At 46.5% G+C, this 25238-nt stretch overlaps 1 protein-coding gene across 6 annotated transcripts in view; it reads left to right on the top strand.

Moving 5' to 3' along the window:
- DSCAML1 (DS cell adhesion molecule like 1) overlaps positions 1–25238 on the top strand; it is a 350085-nt gene that overhangs the window by 295186 nt on the left and 29661 nt on the right. For 5 of the 6 annotated variants that reach the window (XM_047877987.1, XM_047877990.1, XM_047877991.1 and 2 more), the window contains 4 exons: positions 14261–14428; positions 16184–16254; positions 21147–21387; positions 24805–24951. In XM_047877987.1, coding sequence (XP_047733943.1) covers positions 14261–14428; positions 16184–16254; positions 21147–21387; positions 24805–24951 — 627 coding nt within the window. The remainder of the gene's footprint in view (positions 1–14260; positions 14429–16183; positions 16255–21146; positions 21388–24804; positions 24952–25238) is intronic. The other variant, XM_047877989.1, reaches the window with a different exon arrangement.

Genomic DNA, 25238 nt, shown 5'->3' with positions numbered 1-25238 from the left:
TTTTTTGCAGAATCATGCAGCAGCCATGTGGTAGGGAAAGAAAAAGAAATAGAGTGTTGCCCTTGAAGCGTACAGCGCAGTTGGCGTGAGAACATACACTGCGCGCGCACACACACACACACGCACGCACACACGCACACACGCCTTCAGAATCATTACAAAGCACTATCCAAGCATGTGTAATACTCCGCAAACAGTATTACGTGATAACTGAAAAAGGTATCCTAGGGAACAGATGGGTGACTCAAAGGAAGGAGGGAGCTGTGTGTGTGTGTGTGTGTGTGTGTAAGTAGATCTCCTTCCACACAAGGAATAGTAGAACAAGAACAGTTCTTGAAAGCAGAAGACTTGGGTTGACCAAGCATCAGAACTGTGTGATCTTTAGCAAGCTACTTTGGACGTCTCTTTGTCAAATGGAGACAATAGCGTGTAATTCTCAGAATGGCTGTAAGGATTAAACAAGTGTGGAGACTTACGTGGAAGCACTTAGCACAGAGCCTGGCACATCCTTACCCTCCACGGGTCCCTGTCCTGTCCCTCTCTCTCTTCCTCCTGCCCTAGACCACCCCCAGGCTGGGTCTCCCTCCCTCTCTCTTCCTCCTGCCCTAGACCACCCCCAGACCAGGTCCGGACCAGCTGCTCCTGACCCCCTCCTTTGCCTCAGTTTTGTCTTTGCCAGGTTTTCTGCCATGTTGCTCATCGTGCTAATTTTCCAAGGGAAATTACCAAGTCTGCCCTTTCTAAACCATCCCGCTCACGCTGACTTCTCCTGGCCCCGGGCAGCAGAGTAATAATACATGAATGCTGAATGATAAATAGCACCATCCACACAAATCTATCAGATGGCGCTGTGCAGTTTTAAAAATGCAGACACTACATTTCATTTCTGTTCCCCAAGCAAGGAGTAGGAATGGGTTCTTTGAGGATGGCCCTCCAAGCCCAGAAGGCAGCCTCCTGGTGCGAGCTGTCGGCCACTGTGGGGTGAGCCAGCCTGGTGTGTGCTGTGATGTTCTGTGTTAGCTGGAGTGTGGCTGTGAGAGGGACTGATGCTGGGATGTCGTGTGCGGTCGTCGTGACCCAGGGAACCTCTTCTGGGTGCTGCAGAGAGATTGCCATGGGTGGGGGTGGGGGCGGGGACTTAGTGCTGTCATGCAAGGAGAAAGTCAGAAATGCAGAATGGATTTGTTTCCCAAGTGCAGGCAGCTAAATGCTCCAGATGTGGCTTTTGTCCAAGCTGGTCTCCCTCTACAGCAAATGTGTCTTCTGAAAGACCAGAGGCTCCAGGTCCCCTCCCGGCAAGCAGTCCACAGAGTAGAAGGCGCTGACATCTCCCCAGCCACTTCCTTATTTTTTAAGAAGAATATTTTTGCATCAGAAACCCTTTGATGAAGAAAGGGAGAGAGCGCCCTTAATGAAATATGTTAATCTGGGTAAGCCAGGCTCATATGAAAGGGAATATTAAAACAGACAATATTCGCCAAACCCAGCTCAGTACTCAGAGCTGAAAAGGAAAGAGAAGAAAATAGGGCCCCTAATTTCAGCTATTCAGGGTCAGAGAGATGGCAGTGATCAAGTTTGGAAAATCAGCTAAAGGCCTTCAGATTTGACTCTGATGCATTAGCCTGAAAGGGCTGTGGGGAGAGAGTTTTTATGCCAACATCAAAGATGATTTGGGAACACAAGGTCAAATCCACCTGCAAACGACTGGTAAAAGCAGAGAGAAAGGGGCCACTTTCTGGGACCCTCCAGGCCCCAACCCTTCTGTGATTGGCGGCCTAGTGTGGCAGGAAGGGAAAGGCAAGGCGGGGTATTTATTGTGACTACAAAATGCAGAGGAACTCTGAGTCCAAAGTAAAGGACACACAGTGGCTCGGATCTAACACCAACAGTGGGTTTTAAGTGCCCAGCACATGCCAAGTGGAGACAGGCAAAGCTTTATACATGGCTCCCGCCTTTAGGGAGCTTAGTGTCTCCTTGGCCAGTTGCTACTGAAACAGTGAGCCCTGTGCGGCAAAGAGGGCTGTAAATGCTGTAGGAGTTCAGACGAAAAGAGTGGAGAAACATGGAGCCCGAAAGGTATACACAGGCCAGATGTTGTAGGGCCTGGGGTCCCGAGAAGAAATTTTGTTTTTGTCCCAAGAGCAAGGAAAAACTATTGGAGAGTTTTATGCAAGGGGACAGCAGTATCAGATTTGTGTTTGAGAAGACCACTCTCAGGGCCGGGACAGTGTTCGGCCAGCAGAAAGTGCTTGATCCTATATGTGGGGTGAAGGATGGCTGCAGTGTGTTGAACACATGGAAGGGGGTGCACAGTAGGTTCTGGGATGTTGTTTCCCTGGTCCGAGGGGGAGGTGACAGTGGCTTGGCTGGGGCGGGGATGGAGATGGAGAGAAATGGAGAGATTTAAGAGATACATGGGACACAAAAGCTATAAGACTTCATAGAAGAGTCCGGAATAACACCCGGCACACCGTGCGCCTATTTCCTGAGGTGTGGACGTGAGGAAGGTGATGGGTTTATAGGGGGGATGGTCAAGACTTCTGTCTTGGACATGTTGAATGTGAGCTGCCTTTGAAACATCCAAGAAGAGACGTCAAGTAAACAGTTGGCTGTAAGAATCTTGAGTTCAAAGGAGATGTCCAGCTGGACACAAATCTTCACGTTATCTGTGTATAGATGGAAATAGAAGCCAAATATGGGGAAATTCTGTAAAACGAAAGAAGTAAGACCTAGGATGGACTGGAAGAACTCCATCTAACCATTAATGGGAGGGTGGGAAAAATGCACCTGCAAAGCAGAGAGAGGAAAAGTAGCCCAAGACGTAAGAGAAAAGCCAGAGAGTGTTTTTATCAGGGAAGCCGAGGAAAGAGTATGTCAGGAAAAGAAAGAGGTCCAAGTGTTGAACACTCCTGAGAGGCCAGGTGAAGAATTGGATTTGGTGACGTGGGGGTTGCCGATGCCACGGAGATATAGTGCCGATATCATGGGGGTGTGAAGAGTAAATGGTGAATGTTTACATTGTCCAGCACCACACCTGGTGCATCACAAGTGCTTGGGAAATATTGGCTCTTCTTCTCCACTAGAGTCAGCTGGTGCACCCCACCCCCACACTCTCCTGTGGCCCTGCTAAAGCCAGCAGGTGCACACAATCCACGCTAGGGACAGCCCTTGAGCATCTGGGTCTGGTGGCTAGGCAGGCTTATGTTTCTAGGCCCCATGGGTCTGAAACAATCAGAGAGACAATTCTTGGCAGGCTCTCACCCCCAGGACACTGCACAGACAGCAAACTAAAACACACCCCAGCCTTCTTGTGGAAAGGACCTATTTACTTGTCCTAGAGCTTCAGCCTAAAGGGCAGGCTTCGGGTTATGACACATCCTAAGACTACCGAAATGTTCTAAGAGAATGTGGGCTAAGGGAATGGCATCCTTGTGCTTTCCCTTGGCCTCACTACAACATACCAGTACATCCCAGGAAGGAGCTCATACACTTGTCTTGACTTTTGCAACTATTGCCAAGGGGACACCTCCAGATGGCCTGGTCTGGAGGCCAGCAGGGTTTGTGATTGCGGTCCCATTGGACAGTATGTATTTGTATACTTTAAAAGCTGCTGTCTAAGAATCTGGCTTCCAATCAGCCTGAAAGTCAGCAGGTGCTAAGATCCCTCCCTCTGGAACACTGACAGGTCTTGGCACACCCTCAACAACTGGGACCGATCCAGAATAAATCAGGCTGTTTAGACAATCACAAAGGTTCAAGAGACAACCAAGGGCTAGGGCAAGATTAAACAATATGGTTCATCACCTACACAAGGCCACTCCTTCAAGACAAGGGGAGGTGGCTATTTTACCTAATGCACAGAAACAAACACAGAGTCAAGCAAAGTGAAGAAACAGTGGAATATGTTCCACATAAAAGAATAACATAAAACTTTAGGGGGAAAGAACATAATGAAATGGAGGTAAATAAATTACCTGATAACCAGTTCAAAGTAATGGTCATAAAGATGCCCGTGGAACTTAGGAGAAGAATGGATGAACACAGAAGACTTCAATAAGGAGACAGAAAATATTAAAAAGTACCAAAGAGAAGTCACAGAGCTGAAGAACACACCAGGGGGTTCAAAGCAGACTAGACAAAGCAGAAAAAAGGATCAGTGACCTGGAAGACAGGGCAGTGGAACTCTCCCAAACAGAGTGGCAAAAAGATAAAAGAATTTTTAAAAGTGAAGATAGCTTAAGAGACCTGTGCAGCAATATCTAGCAGAGTAACCCTCCCACTACAGGGCTCCTGAAGAAGCAACAAATGGGCAAGAAAACGTATTTAAAATAGTAAAGGCTGGGGCGCCTGGGTGGCGCAGTCGGTTAAGCGTCCGACTTCAGCCAGGTCACGATCTCGCGGTCCGGGAGTTCGAGCCCCGCGTCAGGCTCTGGGCTGATGGCTCAGAGCCTGGAGCCCGTTTCCGATTCTGTGTCTCCCTCTCTCTCTGCCCCTCCCCCGTTCATGCTCTGTCTCTCTCTGTCCCAAAAATAAATAAACATTGAAAAATAAATAAATAAATAAAATAAAATAATAAAGGCTGGGGCACCTGACTGGGTCAGTTGGTAGAGCATTGGACTCTTGATCTTGGGGTCATGAATTCAAGCCCCGCATTGGGTGTAGAGCTTACTTTAATAATAATAAAATTAATAATTAAAATTATTTTAGTTTGATATTTAACTATTATTTATTATTTAATTTATTATTAATTAATAATTTTAATAATAAATTAAAAATACAAAAATAAAGTAATAATGGCTGAAAATTTCCCTACCTTGGCAAAAGAAACAAACATCCAGATCCAGGAAGCCCAAAGAGTTCCAGATAAGATAAACCCAAAGAGAGCCACACCAAGACATATTATAATTAAAATGTCAAAAATTAGGGGTGCCTGGGTGGCTCAGTCGGTTGGGCGTCCAACTTCGGCTCAGGTCATGGTCTCACAGTTCATGGGTTCGAGCCCCGCATCAGGCTCTGTGCTGACAGCTGGGAGCCTGGAGCCTGCTTCAGATTCCGTGTCTCCCTCTCTCTCTGTTCCTCCTCTGCTCATGCTCTGTCTCTCTCTCTCCTTCAAAAATCAATAAAAACATTTAAAAATATTTTTTAAAAATGTCAAAAATTAAAGATAAAGGGAGGATCTATAAAGCAGCAAGAGAAAAATAACTTGTTATGTACAGGGGAAAGCCCATAAGATATTAGATTTCTCAGAAACTTTGCAGGCCAAAAGGGAGTGGCATGGTGTATTCAAAGTGCCAAAGGGAAAAAATTTCCAACCAAGAATACTCTACCCGGCAAGGTTATCATTTGGAATTGAAGGAGAGACCAAGAGTTTTCCAGACAAGCAAAGTTAAATGAGTTCATCACCACTAAATTGATCTTACAACAAATGTTAAAGGGACTTCATTAAGCTGAAGAGAAAGGGCACTAAATAGTAACAAGAAAACATACAAAAGTAAAAATCTCACTGGTAAAGGTAAATATATAGTAAATATAGTGGGTTAATCACTCATACGGCTAGTGTGAAGGTTAAAAGACAAAAGTAGTAAAAAATGCATAACTACAATAATTAGTTAATGGACACACAAAAAGATGTGAAGTGTGTCATCAAAATTATACAACAGGAGGAATAAATAATATAGAGTTTTAGAATGCATTCAAACATAAGTTGCTCTCAGCTTAAAATAAACTATTATATATATAGGCTATTCTGTGTGAGCCTCATAGTGAAAACCTAGGTACACAAGAGAAAATGAGAAAAGAATTTAAGCACAGCGCTAAAGAAAGTCATCAAACCACAAGTGAAGAGAGCAAAAGAAGAAACAGAAAGAAACTACAAAACAGGCAGAAAACAATTAACAGAGTGGCATTAGTAAGTACATACTTACCAATGATTATAGGCATACATCGGAGATGCTTGCAGATCACCAAGAGAAAGCAAGTCAGATGAACTTTTTGGTTTCCCAGTGCATATAAAAGTTACATGTACACTATTCTGTAGTCTATTAAGTGTGCAATAGCATTCTGTTTGGGAAAAAAAAAACTATGTACCTTAATTTTAAAATAGTTTATTGTAGGGGAGCCTGGGTGGCTCAGTCAGTTAAGCCTCTGACTCTTGATTTCAGCTCAGGTCACGATCTCATGGTTTGTGAGTTTGAGTCCCGCATCTGGCTCTGCACTGACAACACAGAGCCTGCTTGGGACTCTCTCTCCTCTCTCTCTCTGCTCTTCCCCTGCTAGTGCTCGCCCGCGCTCTCTCTCTCTCTCTGTCTCTCTCAAAATAAATAAACAAACATTTTAAAAAATAATTTATTGTAAAAAAAAACCGCATACTATCATCTGAGCTTTCAATGAGTCATAATCTTTTTGCTGGTGGAGGGTCCTGCCTCAATGGTGGTGATGCCTGCTGATCAGAGTGGTGGTCGCTGAAGGTTGGGGTGGCTGCAGCCATTTCTTAAAATAAGACAGTAAAGTTTTCCACATCAGCAGACTCTCCCTTTCACGAGTGATTTCTCTGTAGCAGGTGATGCTGTTTGATAGCATTTTACCCACAGTAGAATTTCTCTCAGAATGGGCATCCAGTCTCTCAAACCCTTTATCAGCTAAGTTTATGTCATATTCTAAATCCTTTGCTGTCGCTTCAGCAGTCTTCAGAGTGTCTCTCCCAGGAGTAGATTCCATCTCAAGAAACCGCTTTCTTGGGGCACCTGCGTGGCTCAGTCAGTAAGCGTCTTCGCTCGGGTCATGGTCTCGCGGTTCGTGAGTTCAAGCCCTGAATCAGGCTCTCTGCTGTCAGCACAGAGCCCGCTCTGGATTCTCTGTTTCCTCCCACCTCTCTCTCTGCCCCTACCCTGCTCACCCTCTCTTTCCCAAAAATCAGTAAAACATTTAAAGAAATTTAAAAAAAGAAACCACTTACTTTGCTTCTCCATAGGAAGCAACTCCTCATTCATTCAAGTTTTATCCTGAAATGGCAGCCATGCAGTCTCCTCTTCCTTCAGGTTCCGCTTCTGATTCTAGTTCTCTTGTTATTTCCACCACACCTGCAGCCTCTTCCTCCACCGAAGCCTTGAACCCCTCAAAGTCCACGCGAGGGGGGCAATCAGCTTCTTCCAAATTCCTATTAATGTTGATATTTTGACCTCTTCCCATGAGTCACAAATGTTCTTGAATGGCTTGTAGAATGGCAGATCCTTTCCGGAAGATTTTCAATTTACTTTGCTCAGATCCACCAGAGGAATCACTATCTGTGGCAGCTATAGCCTTATGAAATGCATTTCTTAAAATGATAAGACTTGAAAGTCGAAATGACGCCTTGACCCACGGGCTGCAGAAAGGATATCGTGTCAGCAGGTGTGAAGATGGCAACCGTTGTGCATCTCCATCGGACCTCTTGTCAGGGGCATTGTCATCGAGCAGTAATACTTTGAAAGAAATCTTTTTTTCTGAGCAGTAGGTCTCAACAGTGGGCTTAAAATATTCAGCAAACCATGTTAGAAACAGATGTGCTAGCATCCAGGCTTTGTTGTCCCATTCATACAGCATAGGCGATGTAGATTGAGCATAATTCTTAAGGGACCTAGGATTTTTGGAATGTTAAATGAGCATTGGCTTCAACTTTAAGTCACCAGCTGCATTAGCCCCGAACAAGGCAATCAACCTGTCCTTTGAAGCTTTGAAGCCAGACATTGACTTCCCCTCTCTAGCTATGAAAGTCCGAGGTGGCATCTTCCAATAGAGCAGTAGAAGGCTGTTTTATCTACACTGAAAATCTGTTGGTCAGTGTAACCATCTTCATTAATTCTCTTATCCGGATCTTCTGGATAACTTGCTGCAGCTTCTTCATCAGCACTTGCTGCCTTGCCTAATACTCTTATGTTATAGAGATGATTTCTTTCCTTAAACCTCATGAACCAGCCTCTGCAAGCTTCAGGCTTTTCTTCTGCTGCCTCCTCACTGCTCTCAGCCTTCAAAGAATTGAATACACAAGAAATAATAAGTGTTGGCAAGGATGTGGGAAAAAGGGGAACCTTCTTGCACTGTTGGTGAGAATGTAAATTGCTGCAGCCACTATGGAAAACAGTGTGGAAGTTTCTCAAAAAATTGAAACAAGAATTATTGTTTGATTCAGCAACTCCACTTCTAGGTATTTATCCAAAGAAACCACAAATACTAATTCAAAAATATGTATGCACCCCTACGTTCGTTGCCGCATGATTTACGATAGCTTAAGATATGGAAGCAACCTCAGTCCATTAATAAATGAATGGATGGGGGCGCCTGGGTGGCGCAGTCGGTTAAGCGTCCGACTTCAGCCAGGTCACGATCTCGCGGTCCGTGAGTTCGAGCCCCGCGTCAGGCTCTGGGCTGATGGCTCGGAGCCTGGAGCCTGTTTCCGATTCTGTGTCTCCCTCTCTCTCTGCCCCTCCCCCGTTCATGCTCTGTCTCTCTCTGTCCCAAAAATAAATAAAAACGTTGAAAAAAAAAATTTTTTTTTTAAATAAAAATAAATGAATGGATGAAGAAAGATGTGGGATGTATTCACACACACACACACACACACACACACACACACAGTTTTCCGATTCTGTGTCTCCCTCTCTGTCTCTCTCTGTCCCAAAAATAAATACGTTGAAAAAAAAAATTTTTTTAAATAAAAAAAAATAAATGAATGGATGAAGAAAGATGTGGGATGTATTTACACACACACACACACACACACACACACACACACACAGTGGAATATTACTCAGCCATAAAAAAGAGTGGAATTTTGCCATTTGCAACAATACAGAGTGGACCTGGAGGGTATTATGCTAAGTGAAATAAGTCAGACAGAAAAAGGACAAATACCACATGATTTCACTTATATGTAGAATTTTTAAAAAAACACATAATAAACTTTGTAGGTGTAGAGAACAGACTGGTGGTTGCCAGAGGGAAGGAGTTTTGAGAGTGGGTGAAATGCGGGAAGGACGTCAGGAAGTACAAACTTCAGTTGTAAAATAAATGAGTCACGGGAAGTAATGTACAGCATGGTGACTGTGGACAATAGTATTGCATTGCATGTTTAAAAGTTGCTACGATGTGGAGCCCCCAGGTGGCTTAGTGAGTTAAGCGTCCGACTCTTGATTTCAGCTCAGGTCGTGATCTCACATTTTATGCAACAGAGCCCCACATCCGTCTCTGCACTAACAGCATGGAGCCCACTTGGGATTCCCTCACTCTTCTCTCTCTCTCTCTCTCTCTCTCTCTCTCTCTCTCTCTCTCTCTCCGCCCTTCTCCTTGCACTTTCTCTCTCAAAATACATTAAAAAACTTATTTTTAAAAAGTTGCTAAGAGACTAAATGATGAGGATTCTCCTCATAAGAAGAAAACTTTGTAACTTTGTATGGTGACAGATAGCGACTAGACTTAAGGTAGTGATCACGTCACAATGTATGTAAGTACTGAATCATTGTGTTGTACACCTGAAACTAACATAATGTCATATGTCAATTATACTTCAATAAAAGAAAGAATTCTGTGAGGTAAATGGATGCATGAAACTCTTGTACTGTTGAGGAACTGGGGCACATAGACTTGAAATTTCTAAAGTTAGTTCTTACAAAGAACACGGAAATTTCAAAGTGGAATGGGAGATTCGGTTTGCTCATTTTAAGGAGGTGCGTTGTGCCACAAGGAAATTACTGTCTGAACCTTGGGGGGTCGTGTGTGAAGCCTCCACAGGATTGGAAATGACTCAGCAGAGCACGTGTGATACCTGTCTCCCGTGTTTCTGGGATTTCTGAACCAAATCCCCGCTAGCTCGACCGTTTCCCTTGCAAATTTCTCACACGAGGCAGAAGCAGAACTCTAAAAATGCCTTGACCTAGAATTCCTCAGAAGTGCGCCCAGATTTTCCCAGGCCCCTAAAAGTGATGGAAAAGCAGCCTCACAGTTCCAGGGGACAACTTTGGGCCTCAATGTGAACGTGACAGAAGTCCACTGGAGCAGAAGATGCCTGGAGGGTTGGGGAGGAGTCTCCCTCTGTGACAGCAGCAGAAAACTTAGGTGTCTCAAAAATCATTTCCATTGAAGCAAATCTTCCCAAACCATATGTTAAGGTCTGGCTTCCTCTGTGACCTCTGACCTCTCACCTGTGTCCTTCGCTTCAATCGCTCCCGCCCACCCGGCTGTGTTGGCTTTTGTCTCCTTCCTCCTCACATCCCATGGCTCCTTCTTTTGCTCCAAAAAGGTGACCAGGTTGAGGTTAGAGACAGTAAGCCTGTTTGTTAGAAAAAGGGACACGGGTTTTGCTGGAGATTCTCCAGTTTCCAATCCAGTGTTGTGCCTGGGTGAGAAGAGAGGATCTTCTTCTTGTAGGATATTAGAATATTCTAGAACATGATGTCCCAAAATACTGTTTTCTGACAGCACCTTTACTGTTGCTAGTATAGTAAAAACTTCAGATCCTAAGTTCCACTTCGAAGTATTTCTGGGTCAAATCTAAGGGGTGGAAATTGGATATTAAGATGGGGGCCACAATAGTTTATGCCACTGAATGTATAGAATTACCACTAATCGCAAGTAAAGGGTGTAGGTTACCTCAGGAAAGATGAAGTTTAAAGGCATGATGAAACACCATGAAGTCGTTCTTCACCAACAAACCCCTAGTTCCATCCTTGAAAGCAGGGATCTGAAACTCTGTCACAGGAACTGGAAGCTCCAAGAGAGATTCTACAAACAGTGGAGCCAAGAGCTGGAGGATAGACTAGAAGTTTCTGGGGGGAAGTCTTCCTCACCTACAGAGGCCAGGTTCCTGCAGTTCAGCAGCATCACATCCCTGTACAATTCCTGCTCTGCATGAGACGGTTCTATGTCTACACCCCTGAATGTCAGCCATCCTTGAAACACAAAACAATCTACTACGTGGCCATGGGCAGAGTTCATAATCTGACCCAAGATGAGACCAGAGAGCTAAGAGAACTGGTGGCGACTTAGGAGAGTGTCCTGCATTATCCAATAAGATCATTTTTTGCACAGTAACGTTCTCCAGCTCTGGGGAAAGAAGATACCATTTGCTCCATGAAAACCACTGTGGAGCCTCTATTTTTCTGGATGATAAATTATAAAATTAAGGCATCAACACAGGCATACACATTTTTGAGTGTGGTATTTATGGGATACAGGGTAAATTGTGTATACGTCTCAGATGGAAAAGTTATGGTGAGTCAGAAGTGTGCTTCTCAAATTTTAATGTGTGCAGAAACAAAATGGACCCCTTGTAAAAATGCAGACTCTCTCTAGTTCACTTCTGGGGCGGGACCTGGGTTTGCACATTTTTAACAAGCTCATTTTTAACTAGTGAACACCAATGTCTGTGGTCCAATGAAAGGGTTGTATGGAGTTTACAGGCCTAATAGGATCGTGAGCATAGCAACAACAAACCCTTTCGAAAATTTACTATGTACCGCATATCTTTCTAACAGTTTTTTATATATGAATGCATGAACCACATAAATAATCTGAGAATAATAATATTATTCTTCCTCTTTTATGAGAATATTTTGTCAAACATCCAGTAAATGGTAAAGCTCGGGTTTTACTCCAATTTATCTTAACTAGAATTTATCTGAAAAGAACACAGAACAATACTCAGAGACAGCCCTAATGAATGTTTATAGCAGTTTCTGTAACTGAGAAGAATAATAGAAACACGTTAAGAAGGTAACAAGAAAGAATGAATCAAATAATGTTAACATTTTATGCACATAAACATACATAAAAAGTGATAGAGAAGTGATAGAGACCAAATTTTCATGTCAGCGAAACCAAGATTATTTTCAATTGTGTAAATCTTGTAAATCTATTTTTGGATGCTGGTCTTTGTATTTTGTAAACACACTAGGGAGATGAACACACACACTGAGATAAAATGAGTTAGAGCAATCGTTTCCAAGTCTCCTATTTCTTTGAAAATTTGTATCATTTGTGCTGAGCTATATTTTAGAAACTTAACACACTTGACATGCGTTAATAATACGATTCTTGTAGACTTTTTTTGAAAATACAAAGAAGTAATAAAGAAGAGAATGTCTGTGACATGAATGTGTGAACTATAATGGAAACAGAGGACCGAGGCCTGATGGATTAAAACCCCGGTTTGCAAAGGCCAGTATCTCCAAGGAAACAAAAGTGACAGCCTTCATTTTCCAAAGCAAACTACAAGCAAAGAGAAACTAAGAAGACAATATGATGGTTTATATACATCTCTCAGTAAATCCCTCCGACGCCTTTACTAATGATAGAGGGGGACGTATTAACTTTATAATAAGTACAGGAATCTGACGGAGGGCCACCTAAGCTAAGTGAACAATGTTAACATCCACTGTCCTGGGACAAATTGATAGCAGGTGACTCACACACAGAGGGACACGTTATCGCTGCTGTGATATTGGTAAAAACGAGGAACCAATAACCTGAATCTATTGTGAAGAAAATGTCAGTTTTATGTATATTTCCATCCACAGTACCTCCCATGTTAATGTTTCTTACCAATATAGAGAACAAGGCTCTTCTAATAATATGTATATGCAAATATATATATTTTTTTTCCTTAGTCTCTCTGTGTTCAGACACATCATGTGGGCCTCCTCCCTCACTGACTCATGGTTAATGTCCCTCTCCCATAAACACGGGCAAATTGAGTACGAGGTGTGAGCTGGCATCAGCTCTCAGGATGCCACAGAGAGAGGTGTAGGCCATTCCCTCCCAAACCAAAGAGGTGTCCACAGCAGGCAGGAGCCATCGTATTTGCAACCCTGGCTTAACCTGCCAGCCACAGAGTGACTCTCTGGGTGGTTGGGGTGTTTTTAAAAGACAAGGAGAAAATAATGTGCCTCTGAGCATCCACAGCCTGCCATTTGTGACTTTGGCTCATGAAACCAAAGAATTAAATGCAAAGCTGCAGATGGGGAGCTGGGCCGGTGCCCTCCACAGATGCCGAGCCTGTGAGGCTAGAAGTGGTGTTTTGAAAACCATCAAGACCTCAATTAACCAGAATCTGAGGGCATGGGTTAGTCTCTTCTGGTGAACTGATTTATCAGGTATAAGCCTTTTTTTAAACGGGCGGGTGGGGGGGGGATCTTCCTAACAGTCTTTCTAGAATATGCTTGCCTCCTCTCCTGTTCTAGGGATTAAACAGCAGTGAATGCAATTTAATCTTTTCTACTGAGAATTTTCAGGATCCTCTACTGTGGATTTAAAAGGCGTAGAAAATTAGACTGAATAGTGACATCAGGACATGCCCCGGGAAGATTTTTAAGCCTTACTATCAGCTTGTTTCCTTGTGCTCTGCCTTTTTTTCTTTTCAAAGTGAAGGGCCAATAAAGTAATCTAGTTATGAATTCTGGGTTTGGAAGATCCTAGCTGAGGCTTTGCTGTAACTGCAACCCCTTCCCATTTTTCTTGGGAATCCCCCGGTAGAGGCACAGCAAAAATATATCGAATGAATGACTGGGTTCCTCTGGACATGCAGAATGTTTACTGTCACAGTATTCCTGTGTGGCATTTTTCACTTGCTAAACAGCCCTGGAATGGCCTGCCAGTCCCCTTGGATGAATTGGGAACATGCTAATCTCTTTGTTGGCTCCTGACCTTAAAGACTTAGAGAGCATTCTCCTGCTAGTGAGCAAGAGGGTAAGGTTTGGGCTGGGGACTCTGGCACTCAATCTGTCCCCCCAAAGACCGAGTGGCACTCAAGACCACCACCACACAAGTGCACAAAGAAACGAAATACAGAGGCATACACAGAAGGAAAAAGGGGGAGACTTGGCTTCACCCGTGGCCCTGGGTTGATAGGTATCTCATGGTTACAACTGGTCACTGATGTGGTGTGGGAGACCGGGAAGGAGGGCACTGGCTAATCACACCCTTAAGGATAGCGAGCAAATGGGGATCTTGAAAGGGACCTTGAGGAGCATATTGTTTGACCCCTATCTGAGGCTTAAACTCACAAGCTGGCTCAGGTTCTCCGGCATCCCTTGGTCTCCTTGAGTTTCATGGAACAGAATCCTTGTACTCTCTGTGAGGTGGTTAAGGCCTATGCCCTCTGGCTGTAGTCTGTGTGAGCTGGCCCTCCTCTGGGAATCACAGTGGAGATTGGGATGTGCTGGTGCTTGAGGCTGGGGAAGGGCTGTGAGGTTTTCCCGGCTGTGGTTTGAAATGGGTGCTCTCTCTCCAGATTCCTGGGACTTCAAGCAGTCCACACGCAACATCTCCCCCACCATCAACCAGGCCAACATCGTGGACTTGCACCCAGCCTCTGTGTACAGCATCCGCATGTACTCCTTCAACAAGATTGGCCGCAGCGAGCCGAGCAAAGAGCTCACCATTAGCACCGAGGAGGCCGGTGAGCACTCTGGCCTTGTGGCTCTTTCCCGTGACCTTGGGGATCAGGGCCATCTGAGGTCCACACCCACCCTGTCCACTGACAGTGGGCTTACAATTAGAACAGGGAAGGAGAGATCCCAAGGTATTTGTTTGTGTCTGCCTTTGGATCATTGGAGGCTCTTAGGTTTGACCTTTTCCAGATGGAGTTCTAGACACTGGGCTTTGGGGAGCTGTCCATGGTTCTTACCCACTCCTCTGGCTCCAGCCTGTCTGGAAAGGGTGGAGCACTAGTGCCCTGTATTATTTTCTGTGACCTTTGTTTTGGAGTTTTTCTGAAAACTGAAACAAGCTTTCTCTCCCTATATGTTCTCCTGCTATTGCAAAATAGAAAACAATACCAAAAGTACATGTCACATATATGTGTAGCTTTACAAATGATAATAAACCGGGGCACCTGGGTGGCTCAGTCGGTTAAGCATCTGACTTCAGCTCCGGTCATGATCTCTCAGTTCGTGAGTTCGAGCCCCACATCAGGCCCAGAGCCTGGAACTTGCTTCAGATTCTGTGTCTCCCTCTCTCTCTGCCCCTTCCCTGCTCACACTCTGTCTGTCTCTGTCTCTCAACAATAAATAAATGTTTAAAAAAATTAAAAAAATAATAATAATAAAGCAAAAAATAGGATAAGCAACACTCACTATCAATTACCAGCACGCCAGGGGTCCTCCCTCTGCCCCTTTCCAACCATAACCCCATGCCTCCCTTTGAGGTAACCAGTAGTCATTCTTGCTTTTCTCTTTTATACTGTCACTACAGTGTATGTATGCAGAAGCATGTTGTTTGGTTTTGCCCATTTTCCCAGGGAATGTATTCATTAAATTATTCTTGATATATTCTGTGTCTTCCTTGCTTTGATCATTAGTATTTTTGTGAGTTTCATCATTTGTGCATTTTCAGTGCTCTGTAGTACTCTCTGCCATGATTATACCACAGCCTCTTTGTCCATTTTAACAAAGAGGGACATTTAGGTGGCTTGCAGCTTGGACCTGTGAACATTTTCATACTTGTATGCTTGCAGAGGTCTGTGAGTTTCTCTATGGGATAGAAGTAGTTGCAGAATTACAAAGACATCAGATGAGGACACTCCTACCTTTAACCGGAAATACCAAGATGTCTTCCAAAGTATTGGGCCAGTTTCCTTTCCCATGGCCAGTAGATATAAGAATTCCTGGGACACCTGGGTGGCTCAGTCAGTTAAGCATCTGACTTCAGCTCAGGTCATGACCTCACAGCTTGTGAGTTTGAGCCCCATGTCTGGCTCTGTGCTGACAGCTCAGAGCCTGGAGCCTGCTTCGGATTCTGTGTCTCCATCTGTCTCTGCCCCTCCCCCACTCATTCTTTCTCTCCCTCTCTCTCTTTCTCTGTCTCTCTCTCTCTCTCTCTCTTTCAAATATAAATAAACCTTTAAAAAAAAAGAATTCCCACTACTACACACCCTTACCTACACTTGATACTATCAAACTTTTAAAAATTGTTCCCAGTCTGCTAAATGTAGAGTAATATCTCGTTGTCATTGCTCGCTGCATTTTCAGCAAATGATGATGGAGAATGGAGAGGAAAGGTAAGCCCTATGACTGTTTTATGGGGGGTTCTCTGCTTTCGTATATGAGCTTTTCCTTTGTTCCCAGCAATCCTCCAGCTGAAGAGGATGAGAGTGAGTACATAAGACTCTTTTCTTCCCTGACTTAACTTGTAATGTTGTTTCCCCCTCCACCAGCTCCTGATGGGCCCCCCATGGATGTCACCTTGCAGCCAGTGACCTCACAGAGTATCCAAGTGACCTGGAAGGTAAGTGAGGTCGAATTTCCCACTGAATGCCTCCATGCCTCCTCCCTTCTCAACCCAGGAATAAAGCCCCAACAAGCTTGCTGATCTCTGATCTCTTATAATTCTCATGCCCAGTTTTTGTTTTTGTTTTTGTATTTGTTTTTGTTTTTGTTTTTATCTTTGTTTTTGTTTTTGTTTTTGTTGTTTTGTTTTGTTTTGTTTTGTTTTGTTTTGCTAACCACAGTGAGGCCGGAGGGGAGGAAAGACGGGAGGATAAAGAGATGGGTCCCCCCACCACTCCCCACCCCCTCTCCGCCTTGGCACTCTGAGGCAGGCCTGTACCTGAGGTGGGATGAAGAATTTGGCAATGCTAAGCAGGGAAGATGGGTTTTCCACCACACCGGCCTCTCTTCTAAGCCCCACATGCTGTAATAGGTCAGGAGTTGGGTTTGACTTTGTACAAAGTTCAAGGGAGCCCTGTGGATGATGAGAGATGACAGAACAGGGTCTTGCCCTCATCTTGGCCCTCTGACTGGAGCTGGGAGGTATAGCAAGGTGATCTCCTATCTTCTCCTGGTGAGGCCTTCCACAGGAGTCTTGGTGTTTTCAGGCCTCAGTTTCCTCCTCTATGAAATCACTGAAAATAACTGTCCTCCCTACCTCTGGGGCTGGATGAGGGGCAGAGACCTTAAACTCTACAGGATGTCCTGAAGACCCTGTCACATGAGAAAACTCTTAGAGGAGACCCCACAGCTGGGCAGAGAAACAGATCGGAATAACCTGGAGCAGGTGGGAAAAACACCGTCCCGGGTAACTCTGGCGAACTCACCACCACATTGCTGCCGTGGGCCCTCAGGGCCGCCTGTTGCACTGACTCTTCCAGGCTTCACGTATTTTCTCACACTGGCTTATCTGACCCTCTGTTCCTGGAGGGTAGCCAGAAGAGGTACTTTTATCCCGACCCATCAGAGGAGGCCACGGCACGGAGTTTGGGAACAGAGAGCTTTCGTAGGGCCTGTATGTGTTCTTCTTCTTGGAGCTTTCCCATCCCAACAGTGGATCTTGGGGGGAATGCCTCCTCTGCTCCTGGGATCCGACCTCCACAGTCATTTTCTGGCTCTAACTGAAGCTCAGGCACTTTAGTTCTCCCCAGGCCCTTCAACAAGGTAGACTTGAGAACTGGAGAGATGCAGACGGGCTTAGTGATATTTTCCTTAAAAACACTACACTCTTGTGTGTGTCTCCCCACCCCACCCCCAAACCCACACCCACATAGACACAGAGCAGAGCCTGGTTCCTTCTTTCCCCAGAGAAATGACCAGAATGAAAGTGAGGTAGGGACTACACAGTTGGGCCTTCCTGGGAACCATGCCCAGAGCCATGGTTCCACTTCACATCCAGATCTGGGCACCAAGCCTTTCCTCAAAAACTTGGGGGGGAGGGGGTGAAGCCTAGAGTCCAACCCCAAGTCTGTCTGCATCCTGGTTCTGGACCCATTTCCTAGGAATACTGTCAGGAAGCCAGGAGGTGGGGGCAGGGAATGAATACGTATGTAAAACACTGAGCCGTTTGGCTACAAAGCTCTGACCCGGAGGTCGATAAAAATTTAGAATCAGATTTATTTCTCCAAAGTCTCATAATGAAAAATAAAATTGATTAGAAAGTTAGAACTTCAGAATGAACCAACCCATCAATAAATTTTGGCCTGACTTCTCAGGGGATTTTTTTTTTAACACCAAGAAACAGATTAATGAAAAATAAAGATTCACTTGAAAGATAAGTCACTTCATTTTAAGACCCTTTCCACGAGATGGATCGCCACTGCTTTATGACATAAATTTGCAATCAGCCCTATTGATTTCTTAATGCTTCAGAGAAATATTGTTAAGATTGATTTAAATCCTGAGTGTGCCTGTTGGGGGTGAGGGGAGCAGTGGAAGGGAGAAGAGAGAGAGAGAGGGAGAGAGAGAGAGAGGGAGAGGAGGAAAGAAAGAGGAGGGAGGGAAGGAAGATCTGTCAAGATTTGTATAAATATGTGAATATATATATGTATATAGCGGGGTGTGCCTGGATGCCCATCCAAGGCCTCTGTCAGTATATGTTGATGTGAATATGTTGGTATATATCATGGCATAGATGGCTGTGGTCATGTGGACACGTGTGTTACTCTCTGAGCGTGGCAATATGGGTGTGTGTATGTAATATAAGAGTATGTGTCATTATGAAGATGGGGTGTCACTCTTGAAGGTATGTTTGTGTCTACAATAGATGTCTCTGTGTGTGTGGGTGTGTATGTAGATTTACATGGGCAGATATGAGAATTCAGAAATTTGCTCACTTACAAACTAGCAAACAGGACTGCCCAAGTGCAGAGAAACATTATTCAGGCATTAACAAAAAGTCAAGTCAATTAAAAACACACACACCTATTTAGTGAGTTCAAAACAATTATGTTAAATTAAAAACTTCATTTTATTGAGTTAACAGCGAGCTGAAAATGCAGTTCATTTAAAACATTCATTGAATTAAAAAAAAAACAGTGGGGCTGTTTTACTAACTTAATTGTTTTTGATCTCACTATTTTTTTGTATAATAAAAGGTAGGCTTTTAAATTAACTTCATTGTCTTTAAAACCCTGATTCAAGTTGTTTTTATATGCACTGGGGTGGGTGCTGTCTCTCAATTTCTAGATGGGCAAGTCTGCTTGTTAAAGGAGCCAGTTTCTGTCTGTGAGTCTAAGTATACGTGACTGTAGGTAGGTGGGTGGATTACGGTGTTTGCTTTGATGGGTCCGGATGTGTGTGTTCGTGGTTCCGGATGTGAGAGGTATTAGGATCGCGTGTGTGCATCTGGTTGTGTATCAGGGTTGAAGCTTGGAGTGAGAGCATGTTTTCTAGCCCCAGGCTCATGGCACTGGTGTTTTCTCTGTTCTCCTGGCTGACTGGGGCCAGTCCTTCATCCCCACCAGCCAAGCCAGGGCTCCATAATGCCCCCTTCTTACTGCGTGTCCTCATCTACCTCTCTCCCTGCATCTGGGGGCTGGCTTCAGGCCCCAGTCCCCACATACCCCAGCCCCTTACCATGATGCCCAGGGCAGTGTAGCTCCCTGCTCCAAGAAGGGCTGGGCACACACCAAAATCAAGGACTCTTTTTTTTGTTTGTTTTAAATGTGGTAAAACATACCCACCATTTTATTCATGGCTAAGTGCACAGTTCAGTGGCATTACGTACATTCACAGTATTGTGCAACCATCACCACCGTCCATCTGCAAAACTTCTTCATGATCCCAAATAGAAACTCTGCCCCCTATTGAATGATAGCTCCGCCTCCAGCCCCTGGTAACTTCTAGTCTGCTTTCTGTCTCTGTGAATTTGACTATTCATGTGACCCCATGGAAGCTGTATCAACACAATATCTGTCCTGTTGTGTCTGGCTCATTTCTCTTAGCATGATGTTTTCAAGGTTCGTCCACGTGATAGCACATGTCAGGACTTCATTCCGACTAAATAAGAGGCTAACTGTCAGGCTGAATAATATTGCATTGCACTCATGGGCCACTTTTTGTTAATCCATTCATTCGTCAGTGGACACTTGGGTTGCTTCAACCTTTTGGCTGTGGTGAATAGGGCTGCTCTAAACATGGATGTGCAAGTATCTGAGTCTCCACTTCCAATTCCTTGCGGTCTATACCAAGGAGTAGAACTTCTGGATCATATGGCAATTCTATGTTGGGCTTTTTGAGGAACTGGCAGACTGTGTTCCCCTGCAGCTATGCCAGTTTGCATTTCCACCAGTAGTACACGAGAGGTCTGATTTCCCCACATGGTCACCAAAATTGTGGTTTTCCATTTTTTGATGAGAGCTGTCCTACAGGGTGTGATGTGGTATCTCGGGCTTCTGTTTTTATTCAAGCTAATTGTTCACCTCCTTCTCCATCTGGTTACTTTTTGTCTGCTGTTCCCTTTCTTTCAGGTCCCCGAGCCCATGCCAAATGATATTCCTATTCATTCGTTCATTCATTCATTCATTCATTCATTCATTCAATAACCATGTATCGAAGGCTTGCTACGTATCAGCCATCGTTGTAGACACTGAAAGCAGAGCAAAGAGCAAACAAAACAGGCAATGCTTTTCATCCTCATGGTGTTTACATTCTGATGGGAACAGATGGACACATAAATAAAATATCCAATGATGCTGAGTAAATGCAATGCAGAAAAATAAAACATGGGGAAGAAAAGATGGGTTCAAGAGGAAATGGGGGCCAGGAAGAAATGTAAGGAATACTGAGCAGAGGGCAGGGAGCAATCTTACAGAAAGAGCATGAGGAGGGACAGCTGGGTGGCTCAGTCAGTTAAGCATCTGACTTCAGCTCAGGTCATGATCTCGTGGTTCGTGAGCCTGAGCGCCGCGTCGGGCTCTGTGCTGACAGCTCAGAGCCTGGAGCCTGCTTTGGAATCAGTGACTCCCTCTCTCTGCCCCTCCACTGCTCACGTTCTCTCTCTGTGTCTCAAAAAATTTTTTTTAAAAAGTTAAAAAAAAAAAGATCGTAAGGAAGACCTCATTAAGACGGGTATTTCAGCAAGGACGCCACAGGGCTGAAGAGGCAGGCTGTGGGGGTATCCAAGGCAAAAGCATTCCCCTTCAACGGACATGGGCCCAGTGTGAACAGCAAGAGACCAGTGCTGGAGCCTAGGGAGCATGGGGAAGAGGAGATGGGCCCAAGAGGTAATGGGGGTCAGATCATATAGGGTCATATAGTCATTATAAGAACTTTGGCTTTCACTCCGAGTGAGACAGGAGCCTTTGAAGGGTTGGGAACAGAGGAGTGACATGATCTGACTTTGGCTTTAAGAGCAGCATCTCAGAGCACCATTGTGTCTTTGTCTCCCCTCCCCTACCGTGCTCACAGGCGCCCAAGAAGGAGCTGCAGAATGGCGTCATACGGGGCTACCAGATCGGCTACAGAGAGAACAGCCCTGGCAGCAATGGGCAGTATAGCATCGTGGAGATGAAGGCCACCGGGGACAGCGAGGTCTACACCCTGGACAACCTCAAGAAGTTTGCCCAGTACGGGGTGGTGGTCCAAGCCTTCAATCGGGCTGGCACAGGGCCCTCGTCCAGCGAGATCAATGCCACCACGCTGGAGGATGGTGAGGGCACCAGCAGAGGGTAGGGGTGCAGAGGCAGGCTGCCAGGGAGGACTCAGGGCCCTTCCACTGCTCCTGGTCCCCATCACGGTCTTGTGAGGCACACAGGCTCCCTGGATCCCTCTGTCTCCTCTCGCCCACTGGCTCCTCCAGAGATGCTGGTCCACGGAGCCCCCAGACCCTCAATCCAACGGCCAGCACTCTATCCACTGCTTGCCGACACTCTGCCTCCCTAGCACCTGCCACCCGTCTGACTCTCCATCCGTGTTTCTCCCTCATTCTGGCCCTCGCTTGTCTCTCTCTCCGGGTCCTTTCCTCTACATCCTGCTCCTGTTTCTCTTCCCTTATAACCTGCAGGTCGGACAAAGGGCAGAAACCAAGTTACCTTTGTAGTTCTGGGCTAGAACCTATCCACTACCTGTTTCAGGGACCTGAGATGAGACTGGGGTTAAGAGAGTCCAAGATCCATGTGGCAGGCGATTTAGAGGCCACTGTTTAAAACACGATTCTATGAGGACTAGAGAGGACTCTTGAGTAAATACAGGGCCCGGTTTTCAGGGGAACAGGGTTAGGAGAAAGCAGGAACGTGCCCGCTCTCCGAGCACAGAGGAGGGCCCGCTGGTACTTGAGCCTGTGCCAGGTCGAAAGAGGACACATGGCCCTTGATGCCTGCAGCCTCCCGAAGGGCAGATCAAAGAAGCAGGGTGTTCTCCTCGGCTTCCGGCTTGACGTCCCTCAACCCCAAACCAGAGTCTGAGACCAAAACCTGCGCTAAGTCTGACCCTGCCCCAGCAGAGGGAGGGGAGTAACTGTCCAGAGGGCGTAATGCCATCGGAATACCCAACATTCCACTGTTAGAAAGTCATTCCTTTAGGTTAGGCAACGCCTTCTACCTACCTCACCTTCTCTGAAAATGTAGACACCCTTGGGAGGGAGGACGCGTCAGGTCGGAAACACCTGAAAGCGGACTAGCGCGCACCAGTGGTCCTTAACGTTAGCTCCAGATTGGAATTCTCTGGGGAGCTTTCAAAATAATGGTGCCCAGGCTTCATCTTCCAGGATTCTCATTCAGTGGCTTTGGGGCACAATCTGGGCTTCGGGGTGGAGCCCTGAGCCCCTGGGGAAGGGGAGAATGCAAAAAGAGGGAAAGGCACATAGAAAGCAGAGAGGCACAGGGGCGCCTGGGTGGCGCAGTCGGTTAAGCGTCCGACTTCAGCCAGGTCACGATCTCGCGGTCTGTGAGTTCGAGCCCCGCGTCAGGCTCTGGGCTGATGGCTCAGAGCCTGGAGCCTGTTTCCGATTCTGTGTCTCCCTCTCTCTCTGCCCCTCCCCCGTTCATGCTCTGTCTCTCTCTGTCCCCCAAAAAATAAATAAACGTTGAAAAAAAAGAAAGCAGAGAGGCACAGAGAAGCCTGGGTGGTGGTGGGGAGGACCACAAGGCAGCCAGCCCCCCCATTCCACACTGGCTCCATGCCTCCCCCCCCCCACCCCAGCACCTCCCCTCCGTGATGCTGGCCACAGACCTGGCTGGGTGGAGGAGGACCACCCAGCTACCTCTTCACACGAGCAGTACTAGTCCCAAGTGGTACTCTAACCCAGTGGTTCTCAAACCTGAGTGTATATCAGAATCTGCTGGAGGGCTGTAAGCAGGTTGCTGGGCCCTCCCCCACAGAGCTTCTGCTTTAGCAGGTTGAATCAGTTTTGCATTTCGAATACATTCCCAGATGATGCTGGTGCTGCCGGCACGGGGACACCTATGAGAACCGTAGCACTGACCTCTAGGACCTTACACACAAGGAGCCAGGGTTCACGCAAGCTAAGTAGCCTGTCCACAATCACCTATGTAGTAACGAACGGAGCCCGGATCAAAATCCAGGTCAGACCCTGAATCCTGTACTCTATCTTCACCCCATTGTTATACTCTCGCTTGAGAGCGAGGCGGGATACGGGACCAAGTGACGTGGATGCAGGATGCCCCGGGGAAGGCGCGTCCAGGGGAACAGCTGCCCTGAGCCCACGCGGACATGCCCCGCCATGCACTGAGCTTCCTGTCCTCCAGGGCCAGGCCCGCCTCTGGCCTTCATCGGGTCACCGCCTCCCTGCTCTGGGGTGGGGGTGGGGGTGGGGGTGCAGAATTTCCAGGAGGGCGAGATCAGCGTGGGCTCTAGAGTCATTTTCAAAACAAAGGAGGAGAGGGAAGAAAGTTTCCAGCGGCAGTTGCCCGGCACTTTTTCATACTTAATTAAGGCCCTCGTTAGCCTGTCAGATCCCGATCGTTTCCTGGCAATATTAGCACTCCTCCTGGGGTATTCAAGGGCCCCTGCTTTAGCAGTAGTGTCTTTTCCATAATTATATTACCTTCATTTTGTTCGAACGGGCGATCTGTATTAGTTTATTACACTGGGTCCCTAATTACATGGTGCTTATATTTTTACACCTAAGTAATATGAAACAATAATCATTCTCAAAGAGGATCGTTACGATGATGTATTATCATTTAAATGCTCATAAAAATTAGAGTTGCCTCTTGTGGGGCAATGGGATCTAATTACCTTCCATCCAGCCTGTGCCTCCTTCCTCCCTCTCAGAGCAAAGCACACATGGCCCTTCCCTTTGGCCCCCGCAATTCGGAAGCCAGCGGGAAGGGCCACCAAAGTTCTCCCCAGCCAAGGTGGCTCCTAGAACCTGGCATCCCTGCCGTCTGCCATCTCAGAAAAAGTGGCCTGCACCGGGGCAAACCCCTGAGGGAGAGGGATAGGACTTGGGTTAGGCTCAAAGATGGCTTTCCAATGGGGAAGGTTAGAGGCAGGGCAGACCACCTACAGTGGCCTCAGAAAGTGCTTTCTCGTCATCCCGGAGATTTTGATATATTCATGTTACAGGGACAAGGGACAAAGGTGTGATGGTCCCAGAAGTCCTAAAGGTGTCTATGGCTCCCCTTCTCCTCTTCACCAGGGTGAGGGACCGCTTCCTTCTTTTCCTTCCCTTCAGCTTGGCATTAAGGACACAAGGGGCCCGAGAGCCAGGCTGGGCTCAGACCACCTGGTCAGATGACACAGCAGGACCAGCAGCCATCAGATAAGACCCAGGGCTGGCGTGGAGATCTTCCAGGCTCTGTAGCATCCACCCTGGGCTTCGGTGCCCACTGGTGAATCCCCATGGGCTCGTGCCCAGAGTTCATCACCTTCTGCCCCCGGCATTTACCCAGAACGGGGAACGGGCCACCGGGAGGCCAAGGCGCTGAGACTGTGAGGACCTCTGTTTACCCAGAAGAGGACACTTGCTTCACTTCCCGGCCACACAGCCCAGACTCTCCTCACTCGTTGTCAGGAGCTCCTTCCATGTTCCTCTGGCGGGGGGCACGGATGTCGGGCTGTACCTCCTGACGGGGCCCTTTGTTTCTCTCCCCGCCCCGTACAGTGCCCAGCCAGCCCCCCGAGAACGTCCGGGCCCTGTCCATCACCTCAGATGTGGCAGTCATCTCCTGGTCAGAGCCCCCACGCAGCACTCTCAATGGCGTCCTCAAAGGCTATCGTGTCATCTTCTGGTCCCTCTACGTGGATGGGGGTGAGTCTGCCAGGAGTGAAGGCCGGGTCTCGGGGTGAGAGGTGCAGGGTCTGTGTCCACGCTTGGAGCTGAGCATCTTCCCATGGGATGTCTGGCAGAGGCGCAGCTCCCTCTGCTGCACGTGCTACCCCAGCCAGAGCCAGAGACCAGGGTGGGTCACCCCTGTGGTGGGGGGAGGGACGCCAGCTGCTCCTGGACAGCAGTGTGTCTGGGAATGACTGGAGCTGTGATGGTGCACGTGTGTTTCTAATGTAACATGTGGATGTTCGGTCAGGGTCCGGGCAGGG

This window comes from Prionailurus viverrinus, chromosome D1 (genome assembly GCF_022837055.1).
Source record: "Prionailurus viverrinus isolate Anna chromosome D1, UM_Priviv_1.0, whole genome shotgun sequence".
In the NCBI taxonomy this organism is placed as follows: domain Eukaryota; kingdom Metazoa; phylum Chordata; class Mammalia; order Carnivora; family Felidae; genus Prionailurus; species Prionailurus viverrinus.
The sequence above is the reverse complement of the archived record's forward strand: the minus strand, read 5'-3'. Positions and strand labels throughout refer to the sequence as shown.